At 35.8% G+C, this 25,374-nt stretch overlaps 5 protein-coding genes across 7 annotated transcripts; 4 read left to right on the top strand and 1 right to left on the bottom strand.

The window, feature by feature from the left end:
* Nucleotides 1-737: 737 nt before the first annotated feature.
* On the top strand, nucleotides 738-5,047 carry Ttc30 (tetratricopeptide repeat domain 30). Its single transcript, XM_011144397.3, has 8 exons — nucleotides 738-908; nucleotides 1,134-1,199; nucleotides 1,410-1,748; nucleotides 1,829-1,964; nucleotides 2,038-2,471; nucleotides 3,786-4,193; nucleotides 4,299-4,683; nucleotides 4,762-5,047. The coding sequence occupies exons 1-8, from the start codon at nucleotides 843-845 to the stop codon at nucleotides 4,893-4,895; spliced, it is 1,968 nt and encodes a 655-aa protein (XP_011142699.1). The 5' UTR covers nucleotides 738-842; the 3' UTR covers nucleotides 4,896-5,047.
* On the bottom strand, nucleotides 2,469-3,522 carry LOC105185127 (nucleolar protein of 40 kDa). Its single transcript, XM_011144396.3, has 2 exons — nucleotides 3,312-3,522; nucleotides 2,469-3,212 (listed from the first exon to the last, which is right to left on the bottom strand). The coding sequence occupies exons 1-2, from the start codon at nucleotides 3,426-3,428 to the stop codon at nucleotides 2,544-2,546; spliced, it is 786 nt and encodes a 261-aa protein (XP_011142698.1). The 5' UTR covers nucleotides 3,429-3,522; the 3' UTR covers nucleotides 2,469-2,543.
* A 1,645-nt stretch (nucleotides 5,048-6,692) lies between the features above and the next one.
* Nucleotides 6,693-7,873, top strand: LOC105185129 (26S proteasome non-ATPase regulatory subunit 9). Its single transcript, XM_011144398.3, has 4 exons — nucleotides 6,693-6,946; nucleotides 7,031-7,130; nucleotides 7,219-7,406; nucleotides 7,557-7,873. Exons 1-4 carry the CDS (start codon nucleotides 6,755-6,757, stop codon nucleotides 7,782-7,784), a joined length of 708 nt encoding a protein of 235 aa, XP_011142700.2. The 5' UTR covers nucleotides 6,693-6,754; the 3' UTR covers nucleotides 7,785-7,873.
* A 19-nt stretch (nucleotides 7,874-7,892) lies between these two features.
* TrpRS (Tryptophanyl-tRNA synthetase) lies at nucleotides 7,893-10,131 on the top strand. 2 transcript variants are annotated; one of them, XM_011144401.3, is made up of 4 exons: nucleotides 7,893-8,067; nucleotides 8,149-8,291; nucleotides 8,523-9,460; nucleotides 9,556-10,131. In XM_011144401.3, the coding sequence occupies exons 2-4, from the start codon at nucleotides 8,171-8,173 to the stop codon at nucleotides 9,721-9,723; spliced, it is 1,227 nt and encodes a 408-aa protein (XP_011142703.1). In that variant the 5' UTR covers nucleotides 7,893-8,067; nucleotides 8,149-8,170; the 3' UTR covers nucleotides 9,724-10,131. The 2 variants fall into 2 exon arrangements, with proteins under 2 accessions (XP_011142703.1, XP_025160700.1); XM_025304915.1 differs by having other exon boundaries at nucleotides 8,018-8,291.
* Nucleotides 10,132-10,999: 868 nt separating this feature from the next.
* Nucleotides 11,000-24,830, top strand: LOC105185131 (protein phosphatase 1A). Of its 2 annotated transcripts, XM_011144404.3 has the most exons (6): nucleotides 11,001-11,398; nucleotides 12,043-12,966; nucleotides 13,314-13,431; nucleotides 16,520-16,637; nucleotides 17,223-17,277; nucleotides 22,707-24,830. In XM_011144404.3, the coding sequence occupies exons 2-6, from the start codon at nucleotides 12,154-12,156 to the stop codon at nucleotides 22,722-22,724; spliced, it is 1,122 nt and encodes a 373-aa protein (XP_011142706.1). In that variant the 5' UTR covers nucleotides 11,001-11,398; nucleotides 12,043-12,153; the 3' UTR covers nucleotides 22,725-24,830. The 2 variants fall into 2 exon arrangements, with proteins under 2 accessions (XP_011142704.1, XP_011142706.1); XM_011144402.3 differs by lacking the exon at nucleotides 22,707-24,830 and having other exon boundaries at nucleotides 11,000-11,398; nucleotides 17,223-21,480.
* The last annotated feature ends 544 nt before the right edge of the window (nucleotides 24,831-25,374 follow it).

Raw genomic sequence — 25,374 nt, 5'->3', positions numbered from 1 at the left:
AAATCATAGTGAAAATTCGTCATTTGATAAAACAAAGTTGGAAGGGCGCGTTGGAATATGAGATCCCTCTTGTTTCCACGTATGTGAAGTTGGCCCTGCACTTTCCGAATTTTATATTTTTTTGAATTGTGCTGCATTGTGCTACGTTTGTGCCGAATGAACCTAATTTTTGTTTATGAATTCCTACTAATTTATGCCGCGTTGTGCCGTTTGAAGAAACTGGATATCTCCTTTCGTTCAGTAAAAAAAAAATGTTTAAGTTAAAATACAAATTATTAAATAACTTTTTCTACAATGCATTTACCGCAAGTCTGCAAGTTGTGCTGAATTGTGCTAATCGAGTACAATAAGAAACCACTTAGAGATGTATCGAAAACTACTCAGATTGCAAAAAAAGTTTGCAAAAATTGAGTTCATTCGGACAAAAGTGAGGGTGTGGCAAGTTTTCGTTTTTACTTTTTTTCTCAAATGTTATTGAAGTTATCGGCCTCGCGTTTGCCGCACAATAAAGCAAAACTCAAATTCGAAAAGTGCGGGGCTACTAAAAATTTAGTTTTTCTTAATTTTCTTGAGTACGCTTTGAATTACAGAGTTGCGGATTGCGGCACAAACGTAGCACAATGCAGCACAATTCGAAAAAATACAAAATTCGAAAAGTGCGGGGCCAGCTTCACACACGTCTTGTTTCCGTGACGACGGATCTTGTGTAATGTCAAAACAATACGCGTACATAGACCAAATAGATGCTTCGAGATGCTCGATGGCAATGTGCGACGGTCGAAAGGCGATATCGAGTAGCTCTGTCAAAGCAGCTTTTGTAGCAGATCGTTATAATTTTCGCAATGTCTACATTTATCGAAAACGTATATATAAAGGATGGAGAATATACGAAAACGATATATACTATGGTAGAGCTATGTGTTATCGCGTACAAATATCACGTAAACGTCATGTATACGCACGTTCGCACATGAAATTTTTGTTAGGGTAAACGTTATCGATAGTTTAATGGGAAAATCGCAAAACAGGAGCAATCAAACGGAGCACATTATTTAAGATGCAAACTATAGTAGTTTCGAGATAAAAAGATGCTCGACGGAAGATGCTTTTAACGCGTTACAATTTTGTTGCAGATAAAAGAACAGCGATACACAGAGACCATAAAAATTCTGCTAAATCTTTTAGATTCCCATCTTAATGTACGTATGGTCACAGTACGATATGACGGTTTGAAAGAAAAAGAACCAATGTGTTAAAAGTTTTCAATGGTGGGCGTTTTGAAGTTTCTAAGAGTTTCCAAGCAAACGAACATTGGCTCTTCCCCTTCCAAGATATACAAAGAACCCAAGATTCTAGCTTAAATTATGACATAGTTATCGAATAAAGAAATGAGTAAAATGTTCTTTCAGTCTAGGCCTTGCTTGTCCCTTCTGGCCCATTGTTACTTTTATACGCAAGATTTCGTGGCAGCGGCTCAGTGTTATGAGAAACTGGTTCAATTATGCCCAGAAGAAAACATCTACAAGCTCTACTACGCCCAGTCGTTGCATCAAGCTTGCATGTACCACGAGGCATGGGCAGTCTGTTCGAGTATAATCGACCAGAGTAACTTGGAATTCAAAGTAAAGAAGTTGCAGGCGGCTATAAAGTATGGGCAGGAAGACATGGTGGCAGCGAAAAATCTCGTAGACCAGTGTCCTGTCGATGACGTTGATACGGAAATCAATCTAGGTTGCCTGTTATACAAGGTACATACATAGCTAACAACTTGTTTACAGCTGTGCCCAAGTTGCGTTCAGTAAGATTGATGAATCATTGCATCTCTCAGGAGGAGCAATACGAGCAGGCTCTCAAGAAATTTGCGAATGCACTGCAAATAGCAGGATTCAGGCCTCATTTGTCGTACAACGTTGCTCTATGCTACTTCAAACTGAAAGAATACGCAGCGTCGCTGAAACATATCGGTAAGGTTTGTCAATCGCAGGCAGCGTCGCGCCTGTTCCGTCGCTTTAATCGCGTCTCCCGTCATGTTTTCAGCTAACATTATCGAGCAAGGTATACGAGAGCATCCGGAATTAAGTGTGGGAATGACTACCGAGGGCATCGAAGTTCGAAGCGTCGGCAACACGTTGACTCTGCATGAGACAGCGTTAACGGAGGCGTTCAATCTCAAAGCCGCTATAGAATATCAGTTGCAAAATTATGACGCGGCGAAAGAGGCATTGACCGATATGCCACCGCGTTCGGAGGAGGAGCTCGACGCTGTTACATTGCACAATCAGGCATTAATAAACATGGATACGAAACCCAGCGAAGGATTCGAGAAATTGCAGTTTCTGCTGCAGCAGAATCCATTCCCGCCCGAGACCTTTGCCAATTTGTTACTTCTGTACTGTAAATATCAGTACTATGATTTAGCCGCCGATGTTCTGGCAGAGAATGTGCATCTGACTTACAAATATCTGACACCGGTGAGTTTTGTCTATTTATTGGATATCTAACCGAGCGTTTGTAACAATCAAAGGTAAGTGAATCGAGTGTGATCAATCCGGATGTTTAAACTTAGAATGCTTGCATTTCTTCGTACGAGTGTTATGATCCGCCGAATGTTTCCGCTTGTGAGCTTTTACATCATGGCTAGACGATGCACTGGAGGAGGAGTCGCTCGAGCTACTGCTGTACTTTTTCCTGTGCTTCTTGCGTTCTTTCGAAGATTTGCTTTTCTTCTTCTTAGTTCTCTCTTTCTCTTCTGAATCGCTGTCGTCCATAGAACGCTTGCTCTTCTTTGACTTCTTCTCCTTCTTCAGCTTCTTGAGTTTGCGTTTTTTCTCTGGTTTCTTCTCTTTGCATTCATCCACTGATTCATGAATAATCTCCTCCTCGATCTCTGGAATCAGTTCGTACTTCTTTCCGTTAGGTGACACGAAACAGTCCCTGGATAAATGTCCTTTGGTCCCACACTTTGTGCAGATAGTATCTAATATTGCCTCCAACTGTATAACTTTACGCTGGACAATCCCTGGGTTTTTTCTTCGTTGTACATCCCTCTGTAGCTCTACACCATTAGGATCTAAATCTTTGCCATTTCCTTGATTCACATGCTTCATGGACAGCCCTATCTTGCCATCCTCTGCCACAGAGATCACTTTACACCAAACCCGCTCACCCTTTTGCAAAACCTCCGCAACATTGTCGATATGAGTGGAGCTAACCTAGCGGAATCGCATACAAGTCAGTGCGTTATATTACGAGAGATATATATATATATATATATAGATATTTGTTAACATATTGAGTGCATATAAAAATACCTGTGAGCGGTGTATCAAGCCTTGTTGCGAACAGCCTGGTATCCTAATGAAGGCTCCGTAATTTTGAATAGACGAAACTTCGCCAAGGAATATCTGGTTTAATTCGCACGCAGTCATGTTGCTTTGAATTTTCGTCGAAGATGAAACAATTATCGAGTTGTCTTAATCGACATGACGCGTGCTTCGCAACGAGTATAAAATCAATGAGAAAATATCGGTCCGCAGGTTAAGCTTGTAACAACACTCAGGGCCGTGACATCAATATTATTTTTCGGCGCCGTTTGTCAGAAGGCACCAATCAATTTCATTTTGTACATATCGTTCATAAAGAACATGTGATGCTACAAATCTAATATAATTAAGAAAATATTCACAAATTGCTTCGCAAAGATAGAATGCTGCTTTGAATTGAAATATGATCTTCAACGATCGGACATATTATTTATTTATTATTCTGTTTATGTTTATCTTCAGTACTTGTACGATTTCCTGGATGCGCTTATAACGCAACAAACCTCGCCAGAAGAGGCATATCGTAAATTCGACGATCTCGCTAATAAGCACACGGAGGCATTGCGCAAAGCGACGAAGCAGGTGCAAGAAGCGAGATTGAATCACGACGACAATGCTGTTAAAAAAGCCGTCAACGACTACGAGGAAGCTCTGGAACGATATGTGCCAGTCCTTATGGCGCAAGCGAAAATTTACTGGGACCTGGAAAATTATACCCAAGTGGAAAAGATTTTCAGGAAGAGCGTCGAGTTCTGTAACGAGCACGATGTGTGGAAGTTGAACGTCGCGCACACTCTCTTTATGCAGGAGAATAAATTCAAAGAAGCAACAGGCTTCTACGAGCCGATTGTCAAGAAGAGATATGACAACGTTAGTACTAGTAGAGAAACTACACTATCATTTTCACAATTACCGTCGGATAGCATTTGCACAAAGATGTGTTTATATTATTAAGATAATATATTGAAATTGCAGATACTAGATGTGAGTGCTATAGTCCTCGCCAACTTGTGCGTCAGCTACATCATGACTTCGCAGAACGCGGAAGCCGAGGAGTTGATGAAGAAAATTGAGAAGGAGGAAGAAGCGGTGTCATTTGAAGATCAGGACAAGAAGCTTTTTCATTTGTGCATCGTAAATCTGGTGATTGGCACGTTATACTGTTCCAAGGGAAATTACGAGTTCGGCATATCAAGGGTCATGAAGAGTTTAGAGCCGTACAATAAGAAGCTTGGCACCGATACCTGGTTCTATGCGAAGAGATGTTTTCTATCGCTTTTGGAGCAATTAGCTAAACAACTGGTGGTTTTAAAAGATTCCACGTTGCAAGAATGCGTCCAGTTTTTGGAACACTGCGAAGGTGCGTAAAGACCTTCTGTTTCTAAGTTATAACGATATGATGACATCGTTATGCTTATTCATTTCTTCTGGATTTCAGTTTACGGCAAGGACATCATGACTGTGATAGAACAGCCATTTGATATACAAGATATACTCAATGTTGCTCCACAAGGCAAGCGGACGGTGGTTTACGAGGCGCGCTATCTCAAAACGTTATTTTTAAAGTTATAAATGTCATATGCATATAACGTATGTGTAACAAATAATTTATTGTATTCTATACTCGGTGTGTACTTTTCTAATATATGGAAATATATATAAAGAACACAAAAACAAGAAACACATGTACGAAATAACTTGATAAATATAGAATATCTTATATATATCGTATTAAATTTTATACATCGAATTGCGAAATAATGATGAAGTAGAGGTGCCGAGTGCCATATCGTGCCATGGGCCTCAAAAGTTGCGAATACACGCCTGATCGCGTATTGACGCAGTATTTTAAAAGCGCATGTAAATGCAGACTAAAGGAGCTAATGAGCGAGATTGAAGAAAATAATTGGCTTCTAAAAAATCAATTATAAAATATATTTTTATAATCGATAAAATTTTGAAATCATCAATAATCATCTTAATAATCGATAATCTTTTCTCTCAACCGGAAGTGCCCTAAAACAAATACTTCTCAGTTTTATAAAGTTATTTTTATTTTGAAATTTCAAATTAAAGAAAAAATTCGACGACAAATGTCTATGAAGGCGGCATTCTTTTATTATCTACGTTCTTATTTTACACGTTTTTACACTCCTTACACCTTTAATATATTTAGGGTCAATTGTAGCAACTTCGTGGTAAGTTAACTGATAGTTAAATCATATCTCTGTTTTTGTCTGAGGGCCAATTGTTCCAACTTCGTAGTAAGTTAACTGATAGTTAAATCATATCTCTGTTTTTGTCTAAGTTGAAGGAGAAACGAAGACAAACATATGATTTAACTATCAGTTAACTTACCAAGAAGTTGGAACAACCGTCCCTCCACAGGACAGAAATGAAGAACTCTGATTGGTTGATTCTCTTATGCGTTGTGTATTATGCGTTATGCAGAAGTCTGTGCTCTGGCCCTTACTCTTAAGCCCTAAACACAATGCCAGGCAACAGACAATAAGAATAAAAATAGACCAATCACAATAGATTATTCTTGTAATAGTCGATTGTGATTGGTCTATTTTTATTCTTATTGCCTGTTGCCTGGCATTATGTTTAGGGCTTTACAGCTAATGTAGACGAGCCTTTACAGCTATTGTAGACGAGCCTGTGGACGTAGCACTGCGTAGCACCCAGAGATGTATAATAAATAGACCGCGCTTTCAGCGGAGGGGGCCTTCTATATTCGAAAGAGACAATTTGCTTTCGTTAGGCAATCTATCGCTTTCTAACGATGCGTGGTAGGAGTAAAGCTAAGACTCCATGCATGCGGTGAACTGCGGCAAATGCTGCGGTGACCAATCAGGAGGGAGGCGCAAGTCCGGTTGCGGCAAGCTCCGGCATGCGTCTGTCTCCTGATTGGTCACCGCAACCGTTTGCCGGAGCTCACCGCATGCATGGAGTCTTAGCTTAAAGCAGTCTTCTGTGACAGAGGAAACAGAAATAGGAGAATATAGAGAAAGGAGAATTGTGAAAGGCAAAGAGAAGAAAATATGTCTGATATAAATACACGCATATGGAAAAATGATGATTTTGCATGGAAAAATGATGAATATGGACATATGATGGGTATAATTACATACCGGTGGAAAATAATCTGTTTGTCACTTTTATATGCATTACTGTGGCATACATAACAATATAGACTCATTGTGTTACGATATTTTTTGTGTTATAATTATATTATTATGAGTAAATACGTTTTATAATCTTTAATGTCAATTGTCTTGTTTACATACGTTTTATTTCACGAAAAGAAGGAGAACCGGAGACATAACACTCCACTCTAAACAGGCGGAGAGACCAAATATCCCACCACGCATCGTTAGAAAGAGACAGACTGCTCTACGAAAGCATGCTACCTCTTTCTAATATTGAACATGTGCGGACAAAGGAAACGTTGTGAATGCGCAGTCTATATATTATATGTCTATGGTAGTACCAAACTGCTCGAAACAAACATGGTGATCGACATGGAGCTGCAAGAAGCTAAAGACGCGGTATTTGAATTGATGAAAAAAAAGGACGAGATCGAATCCAATTTACGAGCGCTAAAGGAGATTTTGGACAATGTAAGTTCTGCGCATGTTTTTTTAATGTTACTATTATGATTTGTGATGTCTTCTATTAAACTTCATTCTACCTATTAATCGCAGAATCATGTTGGTATGAGCGAGTCATTGGTGGACTCCGAAGGATATCCCAAACAAGATATAGATGTTTATCAAGTGAGACGCACGAGGCACGATATAATATGTACGCGAATATTTTTTTATATTTATGAAATATAATCTCTATACACATTATATGCATATTTGAGCAATGTATGTTGTGTTGCTACTAGGTCTTACAAACGATCACAAGGCATTGATGACAAAGATCGAGGAAGGTTTACACAAAGTTCACGCACTAACGAAGGCGAACGATGTACAACAGGCTATAAATGATGTAACAAATAGTCAAGAGACAGAAATGCTAGAGCCATTTCTCAGAGTAAATTTAGTATCACCTGGCTCACCGGCAGAGAATGCGGTATGTTAATATAACGATTTTTATATGTTTATATTATAAACCTATTAAATTTGTTCATATATATATATATATATTGTCTTGATTAGATGTTGATATTCAATTCATTGGATTTTAGACATTGAAAGTAAGTGGGTTTTTTTATTTTTTCAGGGGCTTCAAGTGGAAGATTTCATATTAGAATTTGGATCAATTCGTTATCGAAATTTCAAAACTTTAACAGACATTAAGAGATTGGCAGAAAACAGCAGATATAAGGCAATCAATATGAAAATCAAGCGCAAGTCTGAGATTATAGTTTTGTCCTTAACTCCACGTCCTTGGGCTGGTGAAGGTCTTTTGGGTTGCAATGTAATACCTCTGGAAGCAGTTGAGAGATAAAGCTACATTAGAGAGCATTATATACAAAAAAAACTGTAAATGTCTTCTTGTACCTGCTTTATTTATCAATAAACGTATCGTTGCAAGTTGCTGCTTTTTGTATGCGCATATTACTGTAAGTAGATAAATTCCGGGAAGGGAATTACAGTATCGACAATCGTATCATTACATACCTGTGGTAGGGATTACAATGATCAGCAAAACACTGCGTGCGCATCATTCGTGTGAAGTGACGACATAACCTCTTGCAATTGCACGAGATTCGATGACAGGTTGTGCTTACGTATGTTTCGTGTACAAACCAGATTGATCACTTGAGTTTATGTGCGAACGTGTTTGTATAGTTTGTAACTGTAACTTGTAGGAAAATATCTAAGGAAAGAAACATGACGACGGAAAATGGACAGGTCCAAGTGGAAAACGGCGCCGTTGAAGATGAGGATGTCGTGACACCGTGGATAGTCACCAGTACAAATGATTCTGGAATTGACTACAACAAATTGATCAGTGAGTTATTTTAATGTATTTCTCGTCAAAAATGATCATCATTAACGCATATATGATAAGTAAAGTCAGAGGCAAGGGATATATAATTTTAAGATTCGAGGGTTAGGTTATTATACTTTAAATAAGTTACGAAGCCTGATATAGTCGTAAGTTTGAAATTTATTATGATAATATTCGAATTTAATAGTTAATAACAACTCTTAGTTATTATAGTTAATGTCTCTTTTGCAGAAAAATTCGGAAGCTCTAAGATCGATGATGAATTGTTAGCCAGATTCGAAAAGATCACTGGCAGAAAGCCGCATCATTTTCTTAGAAGAGGCATATTTTTTTCTCACAGAGATATGCATACTATTCTGAATCTCTATGAGCAAGGAAAGCCATTTTACCTGTACACAGGTAGAGGACCTAGTTCCGACGCGATGCATCTGGGTCATCTCATACCATTCATGTTCTGCAAATGGTTGCAGGATATATTCAATGTTCCGTTGATTATACAGTTAACGGATGATGAGAAGGCTATATGGAAGAACATAAAGATAGAAGATGCCATTAGACTGGCCTATACCAACGCGAGAGACATTATCGCATGTGGCTTCAACCCTGATAAGACCTTTATCTTTTCCAATTTGGAACACATAGGAAACAATCCAGCTTTCTATCAGAATATGATTCGGATACAGAGATGTGTAACATTTAATCAAGTGAAAGGAATCTTTGGCTTTGGCGACAGCGATTCGATCGGCAAGATCGCCTTCCCGCCGACGCAAGCAGCACCAGCAGTTGCTAGTTCATTTCCTTTTATCTTTAGAGATGCTAAAGTGCACTGTCTGATACCGTGCGCGATCGATCAGGATCCGTATTTCCGTATGACCAGAGACGTAGCACCTAAACTTGGCTTCCCCAAACCAGCTCTACTACATTCCACTTTCTTCCCGGCGTTGCAAGGTTCCAAAACGAAAATGTCAGCGAGCGACAGCAACACCGCAATATTTCTCACGGATACTGCCAAGCAGATCAAGAATAAGATCAATAAACATGCGTTCTCTGGTGGCCAGGCCACCGTGGAGGAACATAGACAGCAGGGTGGAAATTGCGAGATTGATATATCCTATCAGTGGCTACAATTCTTCCTGGAAGATGATGAGCGATTAGAAGAAATCAGAAAGGTGACTTTTATTTCATTGCGGATTTTCCCCAACGATTTAATGAAGTAAATAAAATGAAATAATGCGAACGATGTGGCGATTTCTTTTACTTTCAGGGTTATACCAGCGGAGAGATCTTAACGGGCGAACTTAAGAAGGAATTAATCGAGATATTACAACGACTGGTGGCTGTGCATCAAGAAGCAAAGAACAAAATAACAGAAGATGTGATCAAGCGGTTCATGATTCCTAGAGATCTCGGCTTTATATCAAAAACAAAATAACTGTTTAGCGAAACTTAACAATGCCTTTCAACTACACGAAGTACCATTTCCTTTGTTAATCTAAGTGTCATTAGGAAACTTAATTTAAATTAATTTATTGCAGAGAATTAAGTCGCATAGTGTAAAGTACACATTCTGCTTTTGTTGAAACTTCTTCCATCAAAGATTAAATTAATTTTCTATTTGTATTGTAAAAAAAATTGATATTCTTTGATACAAGTATAAAAGTTCTTTCGCGCATATTCATATGTGTTGATGTTTAAATATTAAATGCATGTTTTTATATATATATATATATATATATATATATGATAGCAGCAAGTGTGGCATTTACTGATAACTTCGTTAAATTCTATTCTCGATTGTACTGCGACACAACAGTGCGTGAATAAAAGCACGTTTAAACGATACGATGCATGTTTCAATTCTCGTTTTCACGCATATATGTCGCGTGCGCGCGCGGAAATCTTATCCAAATTGTGCGATTCGTCGAACGGCTTTTGTCGTTATGTTCCACTTTCTCATGATTACCTGGAACTGGGTCGAGCAATAATATTTCTCCTCACAGAGCCTAGCGCATTCGTTGTTACGTGCACACGTATGCACGGACATGGGAAATGTGTTGAAAGTTACGCGGCGAGGAGATCAAAGAAGAGCCGTCGTCGACGATTAAGCGCGACAGAAAAAGCTCAAACGGCGCTCAAACGAACGTGAATCAATGGAGTGTACGTAGCTATAAATAATGCTAATCCAATAATCCGTGGAACAGAGTCTTGCCGTAAGCAGAATTCTTATCGGTTATATTACAGCGGATCAATAAACCGATTTGATGTAATACGCGTGTAAGACGCGATGAACGTACGCTACGCGTATGTGAATTGCATATGTGTATGTGTGTGCGCGCGCGCGCGCGCACACATACACAACACATATATACTCTGAGCGTGACTATAGTCATCTAATCAAGAATCCACGTGGCATCACGAGGTGCAACCGCGCGATATATAATCATAACGCGCACCGCTAATCAATACAAATAAATATAATCGACTACAACGGAAGATGTATCGACTGTAAAATCGCGCGCAACGCTTCTAGTCCGTTTACATTTGGCAGTTAATTCCAATGTCCCCTATATGCATGATGCATGCGCGCGCGTGAGAGAGATAGATAGAGAGAGAGAGAGAGAAAGAGAGTGTGTTAATTTTACTTCTTTGTGACGACCCTATAGGACGAAATCGGCCAAGACCGAACGGAAACGGCGCAGTGTCGATTGGCTAACGATGACGACCGACGCGCGAGCCACTATTAATAAACTGGCGCACGCGCAACACACCGAGCGTGCGTATCCGCCATTCATGCGAGTCGATTTCGTTGTTCTGTGTGTGCAGAGCCGAGGTCCGAGTCAAGCAGCGAAACATTCATCCAGCTAGCCGAGTGAGACGTGGTGTAAGACGGTGGATATTCACCTCGTGTTCTCAGAAAAACACAATGCAAACGCATTGAAAGAAAGGAAGAGAGAGAGAGAGAGAGAAAGAGAAAGAGAGAGGTACACGTTAGCAGGAGCAGCAGCAACAGCAATAGTGATCAACAGCAGCCGCAACGGTGGCTTACTCGAGCACGCGCCCCGAATAATAGCCGAAGCAACGATGATACTTGGTCATGGTCCGCCGACGTAAGTTCTTGGTTCGCCGAGCCGTATAAACTATTTTAGTCGCGAAAATTCGCTGTTGCCAAAAAGAGATTCCCATTCGCGCACGCAGTTGTCGCTGCCGCGTATTCGCCGCGGATGACGATATCTGTGTGTAACGCGTAGTGTAGCACAGCGCGCGAGACGTGTGGCGTAAGCGATCGGATTGACTAGTCACGCCGCAGCGCTTCGCATCCCATCCCATCCCATCGCATCGCATCGCATCACATCGCATCGCATCACATTGCACCGCATCGCATCGCATCGCACCGCATCGCACCGCACTGCATCGTGTTGTACCGGTGATGTATCCACGACATTTACATTGCGAACGATTCGACGCAACATCTTCGTTGTTACGTGTTACGTGCTCATCGTGCTATTCGCGCCACGAATAGCCGGAAACACTTTGCTCCAGTCCCGTTTTTGTCGTTTGGATTGTAAATGTGTGGGAAGCACGCTTTTACTCACATTGACCCGCGTTATCGACGAGTCGTCTTACGGTGTCAACGAGCGACGTCCGAATTCCCGCCGAAATCGTCATGAATCATCGGTGCACCTCAACGTGTCGGAAACCTGCTATAAACACATGATTCTGCAATATAGTACAGCAAATCTCTTAATTCTAGGTGAAAACGAGAGAAGAGCTACTTGGAAGATCAGTGAGAACGATGCTGGTGAAATAGTAGAGAACAAGGAACAAATTAATCAGACAATACGATAAATATTCGCCAAGTACTATGGGGGCATTCTTGGATACTCCAAAGACAGAGAAATGCAACGAACATGGCACTGGTAATGGCCTGCGATATGCAGTCGCCAGCATGCAGGGCTGGCGGATAGAGATGGAGGATGCTCACAGAGCGATAACTGGCTTAGAAGGTGGTCTCTCAGACTGGAGCTACTTTGCGGTGTTTGATGGCCATGCGGGTGCATTAGTATCGGCGCATAGTGCAGAACATTTATTAGAATGTATAATGCAAACGCAAGAGTTTAAGGCCGAAGATGTTATTCAGGGGATTCATTCTGGATTTCTCAGACTTGACTACCAGATGAGATTTTTACCCGAAATGAGTTCCGGCACGGACAAATCTGGCTCCACCGCAGTCTGCGCGTTTATATCTCCGAAAAATATTTACATCGCCAACTGTGGCGACTCGCGGGCGGTACTCTGTAGATCTGGGGCTCCAGTCTTCTGGACGCGAGATCATAAACCTGTTGAACCTGCTGAAAAAGAGAGAATCCAGAATGCAGGTGGTAGCGTGATGATCCAAAGAGTTAACGGATCTCTGGCGGTCTCTCGGGCGTTGGGCGATTATGAGTACAAAAATTTAACAGATCGAGGTCCTTGTGAGCAGTTAGTGTCGCCAGAACCGGAAATATTTGTGCGAGACAGAGACGATGAACACGATGAGTTTTTAGTTTTAGCGTGTGATGGCATATGGGATGTAATGAACAACGAAGATTTATGTGATTTTATACATTCAAGGCTGCTGCTAACAGATGACTTGGAAGCAGTTACCAATCTGGTTATAGACACATGTCTTTATAAGGTGATGTCACATTTTATATTTTACAGTTTAATTATATTATTTCATCCTTTTGCTTTCTGTAAAATTAATCATGAATGATGTTTTTTTTAAACATTTATATTTTTCTTCTTTCTTCTTACTATGTATTATGTGAAACATTTTTGGGGCTGAATATTTTCTGGAAACTCTTTCCTGGAAACTCTTTTCTGCATTAACTGTTTTCTTAATATGTTTTTGTTATACCAATATTATATATATACCTTTATAACAATAAAGGAAAGCATAAAGAAAAATTTTAATGTTCTTGCTTTTTCTTTTTTTTAATACATAGATGTATTCTTGAATTAATATGAGAAACTTTATTACAGGGTAGCAAAGATAATATGAGTATAGTTCTGGTGACGTTCCCGGCCGCGCCAAAACCAAGTCCTGAAGCACAGAGGCAGGAGGCTGAGTTGGAGATGGCTTTAGAAAGGAGAATTAAAGGTTCTTTAACTTTTCCATACTTACATTCATTATATTCTTTCTGTTGTTGCATTAATTCGAGGTCAGAGTACCACATGCATACCTAATATGCAAACTAGTGATATCAAAATTTGGGTAAATTAATATTTGTTGGTATATAGTATAATTACGTTCAATGACGGATTCTTCTTGACGCTTTTTGATTTTTATTTCTTGGCAGTTTATATAAGTATTTACTTTGTGCCTAGGCAAAAAAAAAAGATATTCAAATTACAAAAGTATTATCGTGCATCTAAATGATGCTGTTTCAAAATAATTCTAAAAAGTGTGATAATTACACTAATTATGTGTGTGTGTATATGTATATATATAAAAGTAATTCTTTTCCAGTATATTGAACAACGTTCAAAAATAGTTTAAACATTATAATACAATGATTATTTATATATAATCAAAGTATTATAATATTGTTGGAGAAATTCTGCAAATTAATAAACCGTTTTGCCATTGTATGTGTGTTAAGTTCTGCATAATGTCTTAAAGAAAAAATCCATTTAACATCTTATAGATACTTTAAACATAATTTGATATAGAGTTTGCCTTTTTAAGTGAATTTTATATTTATAATTTGTAATATGGATTGTCACAATATGTGTGTCATAAGATATAGCTAGTCGACATAAAGTAATCTATTACCAAAGTAATAAAAATGTGTCTTTTTACAATGGTGACATTTTCATGATATAAAATATGTATGAGAAACGCAACAATAATCGCAAAATTAAATTGTTCAAAAATTAACGTTAAAAATTACACAACTAGATGTACAGACTACATATATGTATGTACATATGTATATATGTATATATATATTTGTGTGTGTATATATATATATGTGTGTGTATGTATGTATGTATATATGTATGTACATATGTATGTATGTATAACAATTATGCAATATGCGATTTATTCAATTTTTTAACATTGCACTATGTGATTAATAAAATTTGCGTCTCATGTGTAAAATATGATATCAGTTTATCAGGAAAATTATAAATGGCTTTGTTTTATGTTGTCTTGTGTGTCAATAAAAAATGTATTATTTACGTGAGCGCGCGCGTTGAGATTTTATCTAAATGATATCTAACATGATGCATCAATAATTTTTCGAGTTTTCATGATTTCCATCTATAGAAATATTTGTTTAAATTATAATTGTTAAATTTATATGTATGGTATATAACTTACACATATATATATATATATATATATATATATATATATATATATATATATTTAACGTAAAAACGGGTGCAATATTTTGTGTGTTTAAATAAATTGTCACTCATTCAGGTTTCATGTTGTTAAAATTGTGCATATCTAACTTATATAACATATATATGTGTGTGTGTGTGTGTATGTATGAATGTATGTACACACGTACACATTGAAAACTACTAACTTATGCTATATGTGCTATATGTGTGCCAATATGCAATGTTGCTAAGTTAATAAGAGGACTCTTATTAAGAGAACTAAATTATAATGTAAAGAAATATTCACTCATTAGGAATCATTATGTCCTAGTGCGAAACTTATATATTTGTTTTTGGTTTTTAATTGACTGTATTATACAAATATATAATTTTCCAAATCTTGACATGATTACAATTCTTGCACAATATATAGTGATATTCAAATATAAAAATGATGCATTAGTATTACACTTATAATCATATCAAATTGATATCCTTTGTATCACCTTTTTGAAGACTTTAAAAGAAAATGTGCATAATTAGAACTGTAAAATATATCAATATAAATTATTTTTTTTTGTCAAATGGTGATTCAATAGAAGATTATTGATAAACATTAATGTGATATACGCGCGTTTACAGTTTAACATTATATATATATTTATTTATTTATTTATTTATCTATCAACAATAGTAATTTTTGTAGATATGTATATATAAGCATTTACTTAAACCGATAGTATGTACAACATAAGAATTGAGATGTACATAGATGTTTCTGTATGTATGTATATTAAAAACCGAAATCCAACATATTTTTTATCATCACTGGATTGTATATATTACAAACAGTTTTTCAGTATTAGCTTCACCCCATATTACAGAAGTATCGTCACTAAGAGACGCGTCCATCCTTGGAGTTGGTAAATTAAAAAAAAAAGTCATGTTGCAAGTAAAAACTACATTACAAAAGAAAAGTTTTTTTTTTTAAGTATACATCTAAACAATATCGCAGGTAGGTGCAAATTTTCTTATAAAGATTATCTACATTTGTAATACTACTTTGTTAACAATGCATTTCTTATGGAGGAACGTTGCAACAAACTTTTCTCTCCCTCTCTCATTCCTCCCTTTCTCTTCTTTCTTACAATGTAGCATATATGCATACAATTCCAGAGGTGGGCAGTGTTTTGCATTGTTATACATTGACTTTGCTAAAAGTTTGGCTGAAATGTATCTACTTATGACAGGAGTATGTGTTTCCATAAGAAATGTAATGTACTATTTACTCTTCCAGTCCTAAGTAGATGCATGTATACGATACAGTTATATTACACACGTACGTCTCGATTCTTGTTGATTATTGTATAGTTGGTTATATTATCTCTGCAAGCATCTTGACAAATTGCATGTAAAAAAAAATCGCTGTAACACTTATTACACCTAACTTCAATAATATAATCGCGATTAGGATATATATAAACATAGTACAGCATAGTACAATTCTCATTACAATTGTTATTCGCTCTCACTTTTAGATTGTATATTATCTATAGGAATGGAAATGTGTGTAATCACTTGTAATCCTACATGTAAAATGAGTTATTTTCATAGGGATAGAAAGGGCAGACAACAGCTATTGATACATTCAATATAAAACGATATAAATATTTAATCACACGTTGAAGCACAATTTGTTAAGCATATAACGGTTACATTTAAAATTGTTACGCAAAATTTAAAACGAACGTTTAATTAATTATAATCATGTGATATCTGTATTTTGATATCCAGAATAACACAGCACACAGAGAGATATAACTTACTTTAATACCTGTATTGTGTCTTTGTAGAAATAGTCGCTGCAGAGGAGGATAAGAATGAATTCGACTATCTGAAAATGCTTGAACTTCTTAGAGGAGGCGACCAAGACTTTCCTCACTTACCTCCTGGTGGTGGTCTTCATGCTAAGTAAGTTTAATGCCGTTGCAATTGTATTTTATAATTTTAAGGAATACCTCAATACATTATAAAATACAATTATAGCTTATAATATGAAATATATTCTACGCTCAAGAGTCATTCGTGCTGTTAATTTCGTTCTGAAGGATTAGTTTATCGTACTTCAGTTGAATATTACATAATTTTGATAGAAAGAATAGGCACAATCTTATACTTACATAATAAGTATGCGTAATCGTTTTTAAAGATACATTTTAAAGCATACTCAGAGTACATTATAGCGCAGTTAGTCGCGTGTTTCCATGAAAAAGAACTGATACTTAAAGAAGAACTGAGACTTGTTGCTGACTCCGTAGTGAGATCACTGTAAAAAAGCCTTAGCGTTACTACTACCAAATAGAACCGAGTCAAGAGTCTTCCATCAATTTGGCTAGGTTCCAGAATATAATTAGATCCTTGTCGTAAGAACCCTGCTGATAGATTTATACCTGACTTCCCTACGTATATTCAAATGTATATATTGCGGAGTTGACACGTACTCTCGAGAATTTTACAAAACGAAACAATAACACGATCCTTTCTCTTCTTTTCCAGGCAACCTTTCATTGAAAAAGTGTTTCGGGAAATATGTCCTAGCAAAGCGGATAGTGTAAGTGTTGGGTACATCCCTTTGTCATAACTAACCCTCGTTCTTTTTCTACACATACACACACATACACGTACATACACACATGCTGCATCAAATGTACAATTATAATAATAAGATATGTTCCGTGTGCATAAAAAAGATGCAGAATTTACCGCGAACACATTGATTTTAATAGTAATCTTTAATGTAAGAAAATCCCATGAATGTTGAAGCAAAATTACAATGTTGTACCATAAACTCGTGAATCATGACAGAACCAAGTTTGTCATAAAGCATGTAATTAAACATACTTCTACGCGATAAATTACGATTGGTAACATAAACTAGTGCGTAAACTGACTAAATATTACATGGTATTATCCTGGCGTAAATTTATTACATACTTTCGTAAGTTTTTCCGCCTGTCTGTCTATTCTGTCTATCTGTCTATCTATCTATCCAACCATTCATCCATCCATCCATGTTGTTTGTTTAAAGCTCAAACTATATCAAAATGTCTTTTAAACGTCACTAGCTTCAGTGATATCGTGGGAGCCATTGTGAAACAGTTTTCAAAAACAGATTGCATATTTATTACAGGGATACATTAAAGAAAAAAAAGGAGGAAGATTAGATTATTTAATTGGGATAAATATGGCTGGAACTTAAGGCTGTATCGTTAGAACGAATATGCTTACTTAACTGGGCTTTGTTATTGTTTGCAAAATATCTATTTGCAAATTAAGCCAGTTGATAATTTTAATAAAACAATAGTACAAGTATAATATCAATATTACAGGGGACTAAAGATAATCGATCATTATTTTTAATTTTAAAAAGTATTCATATATTCCGTACGTTTTACTTAGGATACAGGAGAGAGGTCGGACAAATCTTCACTATATATAACAGATATGGGAAATTGTTTTTACGCATCATGGCATATTTCGAGAGAAAATGTAATTAGTAAATTCTTATATAGGTTACGAATAATTCCCAATTAGTCAATTATCTTTTCATCATTTAACAATCTTTCCTTTTATAACTGTCTCTCCCTCTCTCTCTCTCTCTCTCTCTCTCTCTCTTTCTACCTATATATCTATCTGTTTCTCTATACTAGATTTTATTGGATTTTACAAATTCATCAGGGAGAGAATGGGAAAGTGTCTATATAAATATTATTACACACATGCAGAGGGTTTAGAGATATTATACTAAGAATTAGATGCAAAGACGTGTAAGCTGGAAACGGAAAATTAGATAATAAAAAAGCTGATAAAAAAGATATAAATTTTAATATAATATAAATAATGTAAAAAAAAAGTATATATGTAGAATATACATGTTATTATATGTGTATGCATTCATTTGGGTATATTTTAAAAAAGCAGTAACCTTGAAATACTTAATCACGGTGTGAAGAGTTTGCACAACAGAGTAAATAATAATATATATACATTTTATACCACTTGCATAGCTCTTTCACACGCAAACAAAATTGAACGTTATCTTCATCGAGAGTGTATACTTTTCTCACGCAACAATGTACAAAGTCATTTCTGTATTACGATAATGTATGCGCGACAAGAAGCGAGACTCGTCGAATTCGACAAGAAATTTAGTAGAGTATTTCTGTCATACCCTCTTGCCATGTTGATAAGAGAAAGCATAATATTACTACATTATATATATACATATGCGTGCATACAATTTATACACACATATGTATATGCATAAGTACACACACACAATTATATATTTTTGTAGATCTAGCAAATTAGTGCTCGGAATATTTACTTTGATCAGCGTTTCCTACTCTTTATTTACTATCGCTTCCCGATACTTACGGGAACATCGATTTGTAGAATGCGAAACTTTCATACAAGAAGAGTGGGAAAACTGATCGTTTAGTTTTAAAATTGTCAATCACTTGTACATAAACGGAAAAATTGTGTCTGAGAAACTATGTACTGATATTCGCTTCGAATAATTTAAAAGATGAATTTATAGCACGTACAGCAAGGAGGCCTTGAGTTTAGTTTCTTGCGACATTACTGTGCTTTGCGACTTTCGTATAACCTATATTTTTGTATATTTGAATACAGAATAGATTTATATAAGACGCGAAATTCATTGTACGCCCGGACATACAGTAGATGTATCATCGAATTTATAATTCGAGTATACTATATATACGACTCGATTAGCTGTCGCGTTATCCGTACGTTCTTTCATGAATGCGTACATATATGCACATGTACATACACACGCGTATGTGTGTGTATATGTATGTGTGTGGAGAAAATATAGATACAACAATAATGCGGTCAATGGAATAACGCATATCAAACATTCACCAACTCGTCTTTGACTTTTACGATCGTTTTTTATTCGTATAGAGACATTCTCATTTGGAGAAAGATAAAATGAAAAGGAAACTATACGTCAAGGCCATCCTCGCACACACGATAAAGTATACATATACCAAAGTATATTACCGTTTCTGGTTATAAAAAAGAAATATCCTGGAATTAACAAAGTTAACATTCTATTACAGTTTTAAAGTAATATATTAGAAATATAGATATAAAAATCCTATATGCAGAGAATGAATGAACTCTCTATTTTTACTAACACACTGTGTCTCACTATACAATATGTAAAGATACTAATGTATTTCGAATTTTTTTGTTTCGAATCTAATCGATAATGCCATTTCTCGGTTTTATTGTACAAATTACATACACACATATACACAATATATATGAAAATATATATTTATAATTTACCAAAAATGAAACTTAGCCAGAGGCATTATAGAATTATCTAGATTACGAAATTATATTTAAAAAAGAAAAAAAATTTTCGCTGCGCTATTGTGCCTCATCTAGTGACAATGGTGTAACGCTCGTATCGATGGTATGTGTTTTCAATTCGTACTGCAAGCTATAGAACCATATGCAGATTGCTTTCGAAGGAAGGATTATGAATGTTCGATGGATCTACACACGATCTTGATTCGATAGCAATTTACAAACGATATCAATCATTTACACGGTTGATATAAGCTACTTATTTCGTAGGAATTTCAGTTTAGTTACAACTTTTAACATGGGCTATCATTCTTCTGTAGCGATATATTCTCTTTTTTTACACATAGTCCTATTCTGCACATCGAATAATAATATATACATCACCGTGCTAAACGTTTTACGAGATTTATAAGAATCATAAAGTATATACGAAATGACAAACCAATTGCTTTTCCATTCCTTACGGAGAAATCTGTGATTTGTACTTATTTACTACATATTTTCTTAAATATTGGGATATTTATACTCTACAGAATGGGACTAGTAGAAGACAAAAGTTATGTAAAATATATGCCTTCATAAAAACGAAAAAGTAGTATTTTTTTGTTACACTGTTATATAAGATTATGTATCAATTAAGTTCGGTCGACATGTATATATTGCGACAGTGGTTAATCGTGACGTCTTATAATTATTATTAACTATATTGCATGTTTTTTAAAGTATACTACGAGAATATGAAAAATTCGTTAATTTTATCATCGGTGAACAAACGTAACGTCTTATATTCCTATTGTCGCAATCATAAACTTCATAGACTTTTTTGTACATCTAATTTTTCAAATGTTTTACAATATTTGACACACACACACACACACACACACACACACACATACACACGTCGAATGTGCGATATATATATTTTCATGGTATTCGTCTATTTATTATTATATTAATATTTTGCGTTGGAGAATCTATGACACTGACGACGAAAAAACCTTTCTTCTTCAACATTCTCCTCTTTAATTTGTCGTAAAAGATCGTATCCTTTCTTAATTCTTCAAATTGCGTTGAAACAAAGCGCAAGTTCTTTTCTGTCAAAAACATCTTAGTATATAGTGCTGTGTCTACCATTTATTCAAGAGGAGAGAGGGTGAAGGTTGACGGAAAATTTAGTTTTAAAATTATCGATTTACTTTTCTGCGATATTTGCGCAAAGATGTACAGACCGAGCTTAGAAAAATGCAACATTTTTAAGCGGCTCAATTATAGCATGTAATTCCGCATATTTTAGATACGCCATTGTGTCGTGTGTAGACTCGTCGATCGTAAATGTCCGTGTTGTACTCATCTGTATTTACTGTGTATATCATGCGCGTATATACAATTAAAGTGATTGAATGGGGAAGGAGTTTTTCGTTTTTGTGAGCAAGCGTGTGTATAATTTGCGACTTCCTAACGATTATGCTCGTGTTACCGCGAAGTTTACATATTATTAAAATGCTCTTACGTTCATTGTATACCGCTGCTACGGTCTCGATGAAAAATTTAGAGTGTATCTTTTTATATTTATCTTGATATTGCATTTTCAGTTCTTTTTTATTCATGTAATGCGTTTTCTGTAGAAATATGCTATTGATATACAATCGATAAACAATACCTCTATCTATCTCAGTCTATCTCGGTATCTGATGTCCGATGCATTTCATGTGCACTTGCGAGAAAGTATCTGTAAAAAAGTTCTATCCGATTTATCTCTACCTTCTGACAATACCACTTTATAATTACTTAGCAATAATAAGTTTCATGACGTGACGGTAAACTATGGCCATGTGTAAAAAACGTACCGAACATACGTGATTATTTATTCGCTGGACATTTGCTGGAAGTAGAAAATGATGCATTATGAGAGTAGATGTAAAAGTAGATGCAAAATATGCGAGACTGCGCCAATGATGTGTTTCTGTTACATGTCCGATTGATTTGCAAGGTATCGTTTTTCAGCATTTAGCATTAGTCCTCCGATAATTTCTTTATCATGCGAAATACTCGATCACGAGACGACAGTTGATTAACTTTATTTCAATCTAGAACGTTGAACGCACAACGTTACTCTGATACTTCAAGACAAACAACATTAATAGTATCTTACTTCTAAAGTATGTAAGTATATAATTACATTATTAATTTGCATCCTTGGGTATTCTTTAGGAATGTCTTCTTCTTATAGTATATTATACAGTGGTATTGTTAAAATATTTACGTACTAACGTAGCACAGCTGTTAGATTATCAATCAGTAGAAATATTCTTTATAAAGTTCCCCTTTTATACACATACACAGCACACAATCGGAATTAGACTGATCGTTGTAAGAAACTTTTGCACGATTTGGTATTAAGTATTTTTTAGTGCCGAATTGACAACACATATGCACTCATTAAAAAATATCTAATACCTACGAAAAACACACACAATACAACACACGTGTATCAATATGTATGTGTGTGTATATATGTGCGTATATACATATAAATACACATACACACGTATCACACTCCTGTATCACATATGTTTATAAACCTTCAAATAGTTATATATGCAAAAATTAAAATATCGTATAATGATGTGCTTACAGAAATCACAGAGCAGTTAAGTGTACACAATACGTATACAATTTCGTACATGTGAAATTGCGATAGACTGGCCAATCCAAAAGTGGTGAAAATGAAAATATCTGTCGTCAAGAGAATCATAGTGGAGTTGCTACATGAACAGAGACTATGCGAAATGGTAATTGAATAGAATGTTCTCGGAGTTATAATCATTACTATTACCAAAACGATTTCGAGATAACTTTGACGCCGCAATTTAATAATTATTTCCAATACAACAGTAAGCAGAGTCTCAAATGACGGCGAGAGCTATAGTCTTTTAGTTTCACCTACGTTACAAAGCTTTGTAAATCTCGTAAATTATATTAGATTGTATGTAACTAAACCGAAGTACTAAAAAGTGGTAAATCAGACTAAAGTTGGATTACAGGATTTGGAATGCATTTTGCTGATCTTCCTTTTTCTATTTTATTTTTTGTCGACAATAATTTCTCTTCATAGTACGAGATCAACTGCGGCGACAAACCGATTGATTTTCAGCGAATAAACGCCAATTTATATGTACAAACGATTTGTAGGAACGCGAATATATATATATATATATATATATATAAGTTGCAAAATTTGCAAGTGTCTCTCTATTATGCTCTGTACATGTTCAATCAATACAGAGATACTGCAGATACGTCATATTTGGTATAATAATACTACATGCAACACAGCAGCACCAGAATCAGCATCAGCATCAAGTCAAATCAGTTACGTTGATAAATCTCAACGATAATACAATAATTGCCACTGATTTCTTGATATCTTTACCAACGATTGGCCGACAACGACCAACTGCATAAATTTTTATTTTCTATCACAGTTTTGACCAATGAAAACATCTTCGTGGAAAGCATCCTTGCGCGCATTGCGGCGTCAAAGCTATCGAAATCTCTCCAAAAACTATGTTGCGTCACACTTATCGTTAGCAAAAAAACGCATTGTACAAAGCATTTTATCTTCACCGAGGGTGAAATGGCGAGAAATTCGAAAATCGTTCATGTTATATCTCGAGCGTAAATCTGTGCTATATGAGTTAGTTGTAAGAACGACGTACCGTTGTACGTCGTGGTTACCCTTGGCTATTAAATTAGGGACCGAATGCATCGTACGTGAAGCTGACTAAACTATTCCAGAGAATCACTGCATCTTCTTTCATACGAATCGACACTTGTGTTTGAAACCTGTGCTCAGTTGTCGATTCTCTTCCGCTATTTTTCTTTTCGTTCTTTTTTTTTTTTTTTTAATTATATTTGGGTGTATATCGCGCATTTCTTACGCAGCCGAAACGATTTTATTGAGCTGTAAACATAATAAACCCTTGGCCTTTTTTTATAAAAATGGAAGAAAACGCTTATTTCTTTTCCTCTTGCGTATTTGACTTTTTTGTCCTATGTACGTACGTACATACACATTTATGATGTACGGGATATAATATACCAAATAGATCACTTTTATATATTTATTTCAAAATATCGAAGAAGATACAAAAGATCTAAAATGGTACGGTACATACCGTTAATTGGTATATTTAAAAAGTATGTATTCTATCGTTAATATTACTTAGACATATGGAGCAATAACAATTAAAAAGAAGAGAGTGACAGCGAGAGAGAGAGAGAGAGAGAGAGAGAGAGAGAGAGAGAGAGAGAGAGAGGGAGGGAGGGAAAGAGAGAGAGATCCTATTTTACTCGAGGTATCACAATGTATCTTTGTTCAGATAAAACATAGCCATTTTACAGTAATAAGAAACAAATTGTATACTCCATTCGCACACACGCACATCACATATGTACGCAATAAGTTTTTTAATCTATTCGACGTATCATATTTTTGTACATTTCTAAAATGTGATTCTCTCGAGTTGTTGCGCTTTGCGACCCAAATTTCTTCCGCCGTATACTTCAACTTAAGTAACGTTTTTCTTTTGATATTACATAAACGACAATTATATTAAATGAGACATGCGATTGTTTCAGCATTCCAATATCGTAATTTACGTCGTCCCTTCGCAAAATCATCGTTTCACTATGTGTTACAATGTAACATGTTAAACAGTTACATCGCTCAGAAAAGTAAATATATGCATAAGAAAATTATACGGCATTATAAATAAATGAACACACACGTGCAAACACACACATACACACAGTCTGTCTCTGTTATCACCTGTCTATATTTTTGTCGTATTTTATTCCTAAAAAATAACTGGGCTTATAAAAATCACGAATGTTTATGGTATGTTGCGTAAAAAGCATAACGAAATAGATTACGCCTATATTTGTGTGTAAACTTCGTGAATCACGATGAATGAGAATAATTTTCGACTATCTTCCCTTTGGCTCTCCACGATACCATACGATCAGAAATATTATCAGTTATTGTTTATTTATTGAACAAATTGATCAAAAAATAAAACTAAATTTTTACAGACTGACTGTACGAAATATTACTCGATTAAAAAAGAAGAAAAAGATATTAATTATCTACACCACGTATAATAGTGTTCTACGGAGTTTCTTACGGATGACCATATATCGCAAAATACTGGCAATCCTACTCTTTCTTCTTAATATTAATTAATATAATTGAATCTAATTAGCGCATAATACTTGCTTCTTATATTAAGTAAGAAACGTTTAA

Source organism: Harpegnathos saltator, unplaced genomic scaffold (assembly GCF_003227715.2).
Source record: "Harpegnathos saltator strain DR-91 unplaced genomic scaffold, Hsal_v8.6 scaffold659, whole genome shotgun sequence".
In the NCBI taxonomy this organism is placed as follows: Eukaryota; Metazoa; Arthropoda; class Insecta; order Hymenoptera; family Formicidae; genus Harpegnathos; species Harpegnathos saltator.
The sequence above is the reverse complement of the archived record's forward strand: the minus strand, read 5'-3'. Positions and strand labels throughout refer to the sequence as shown.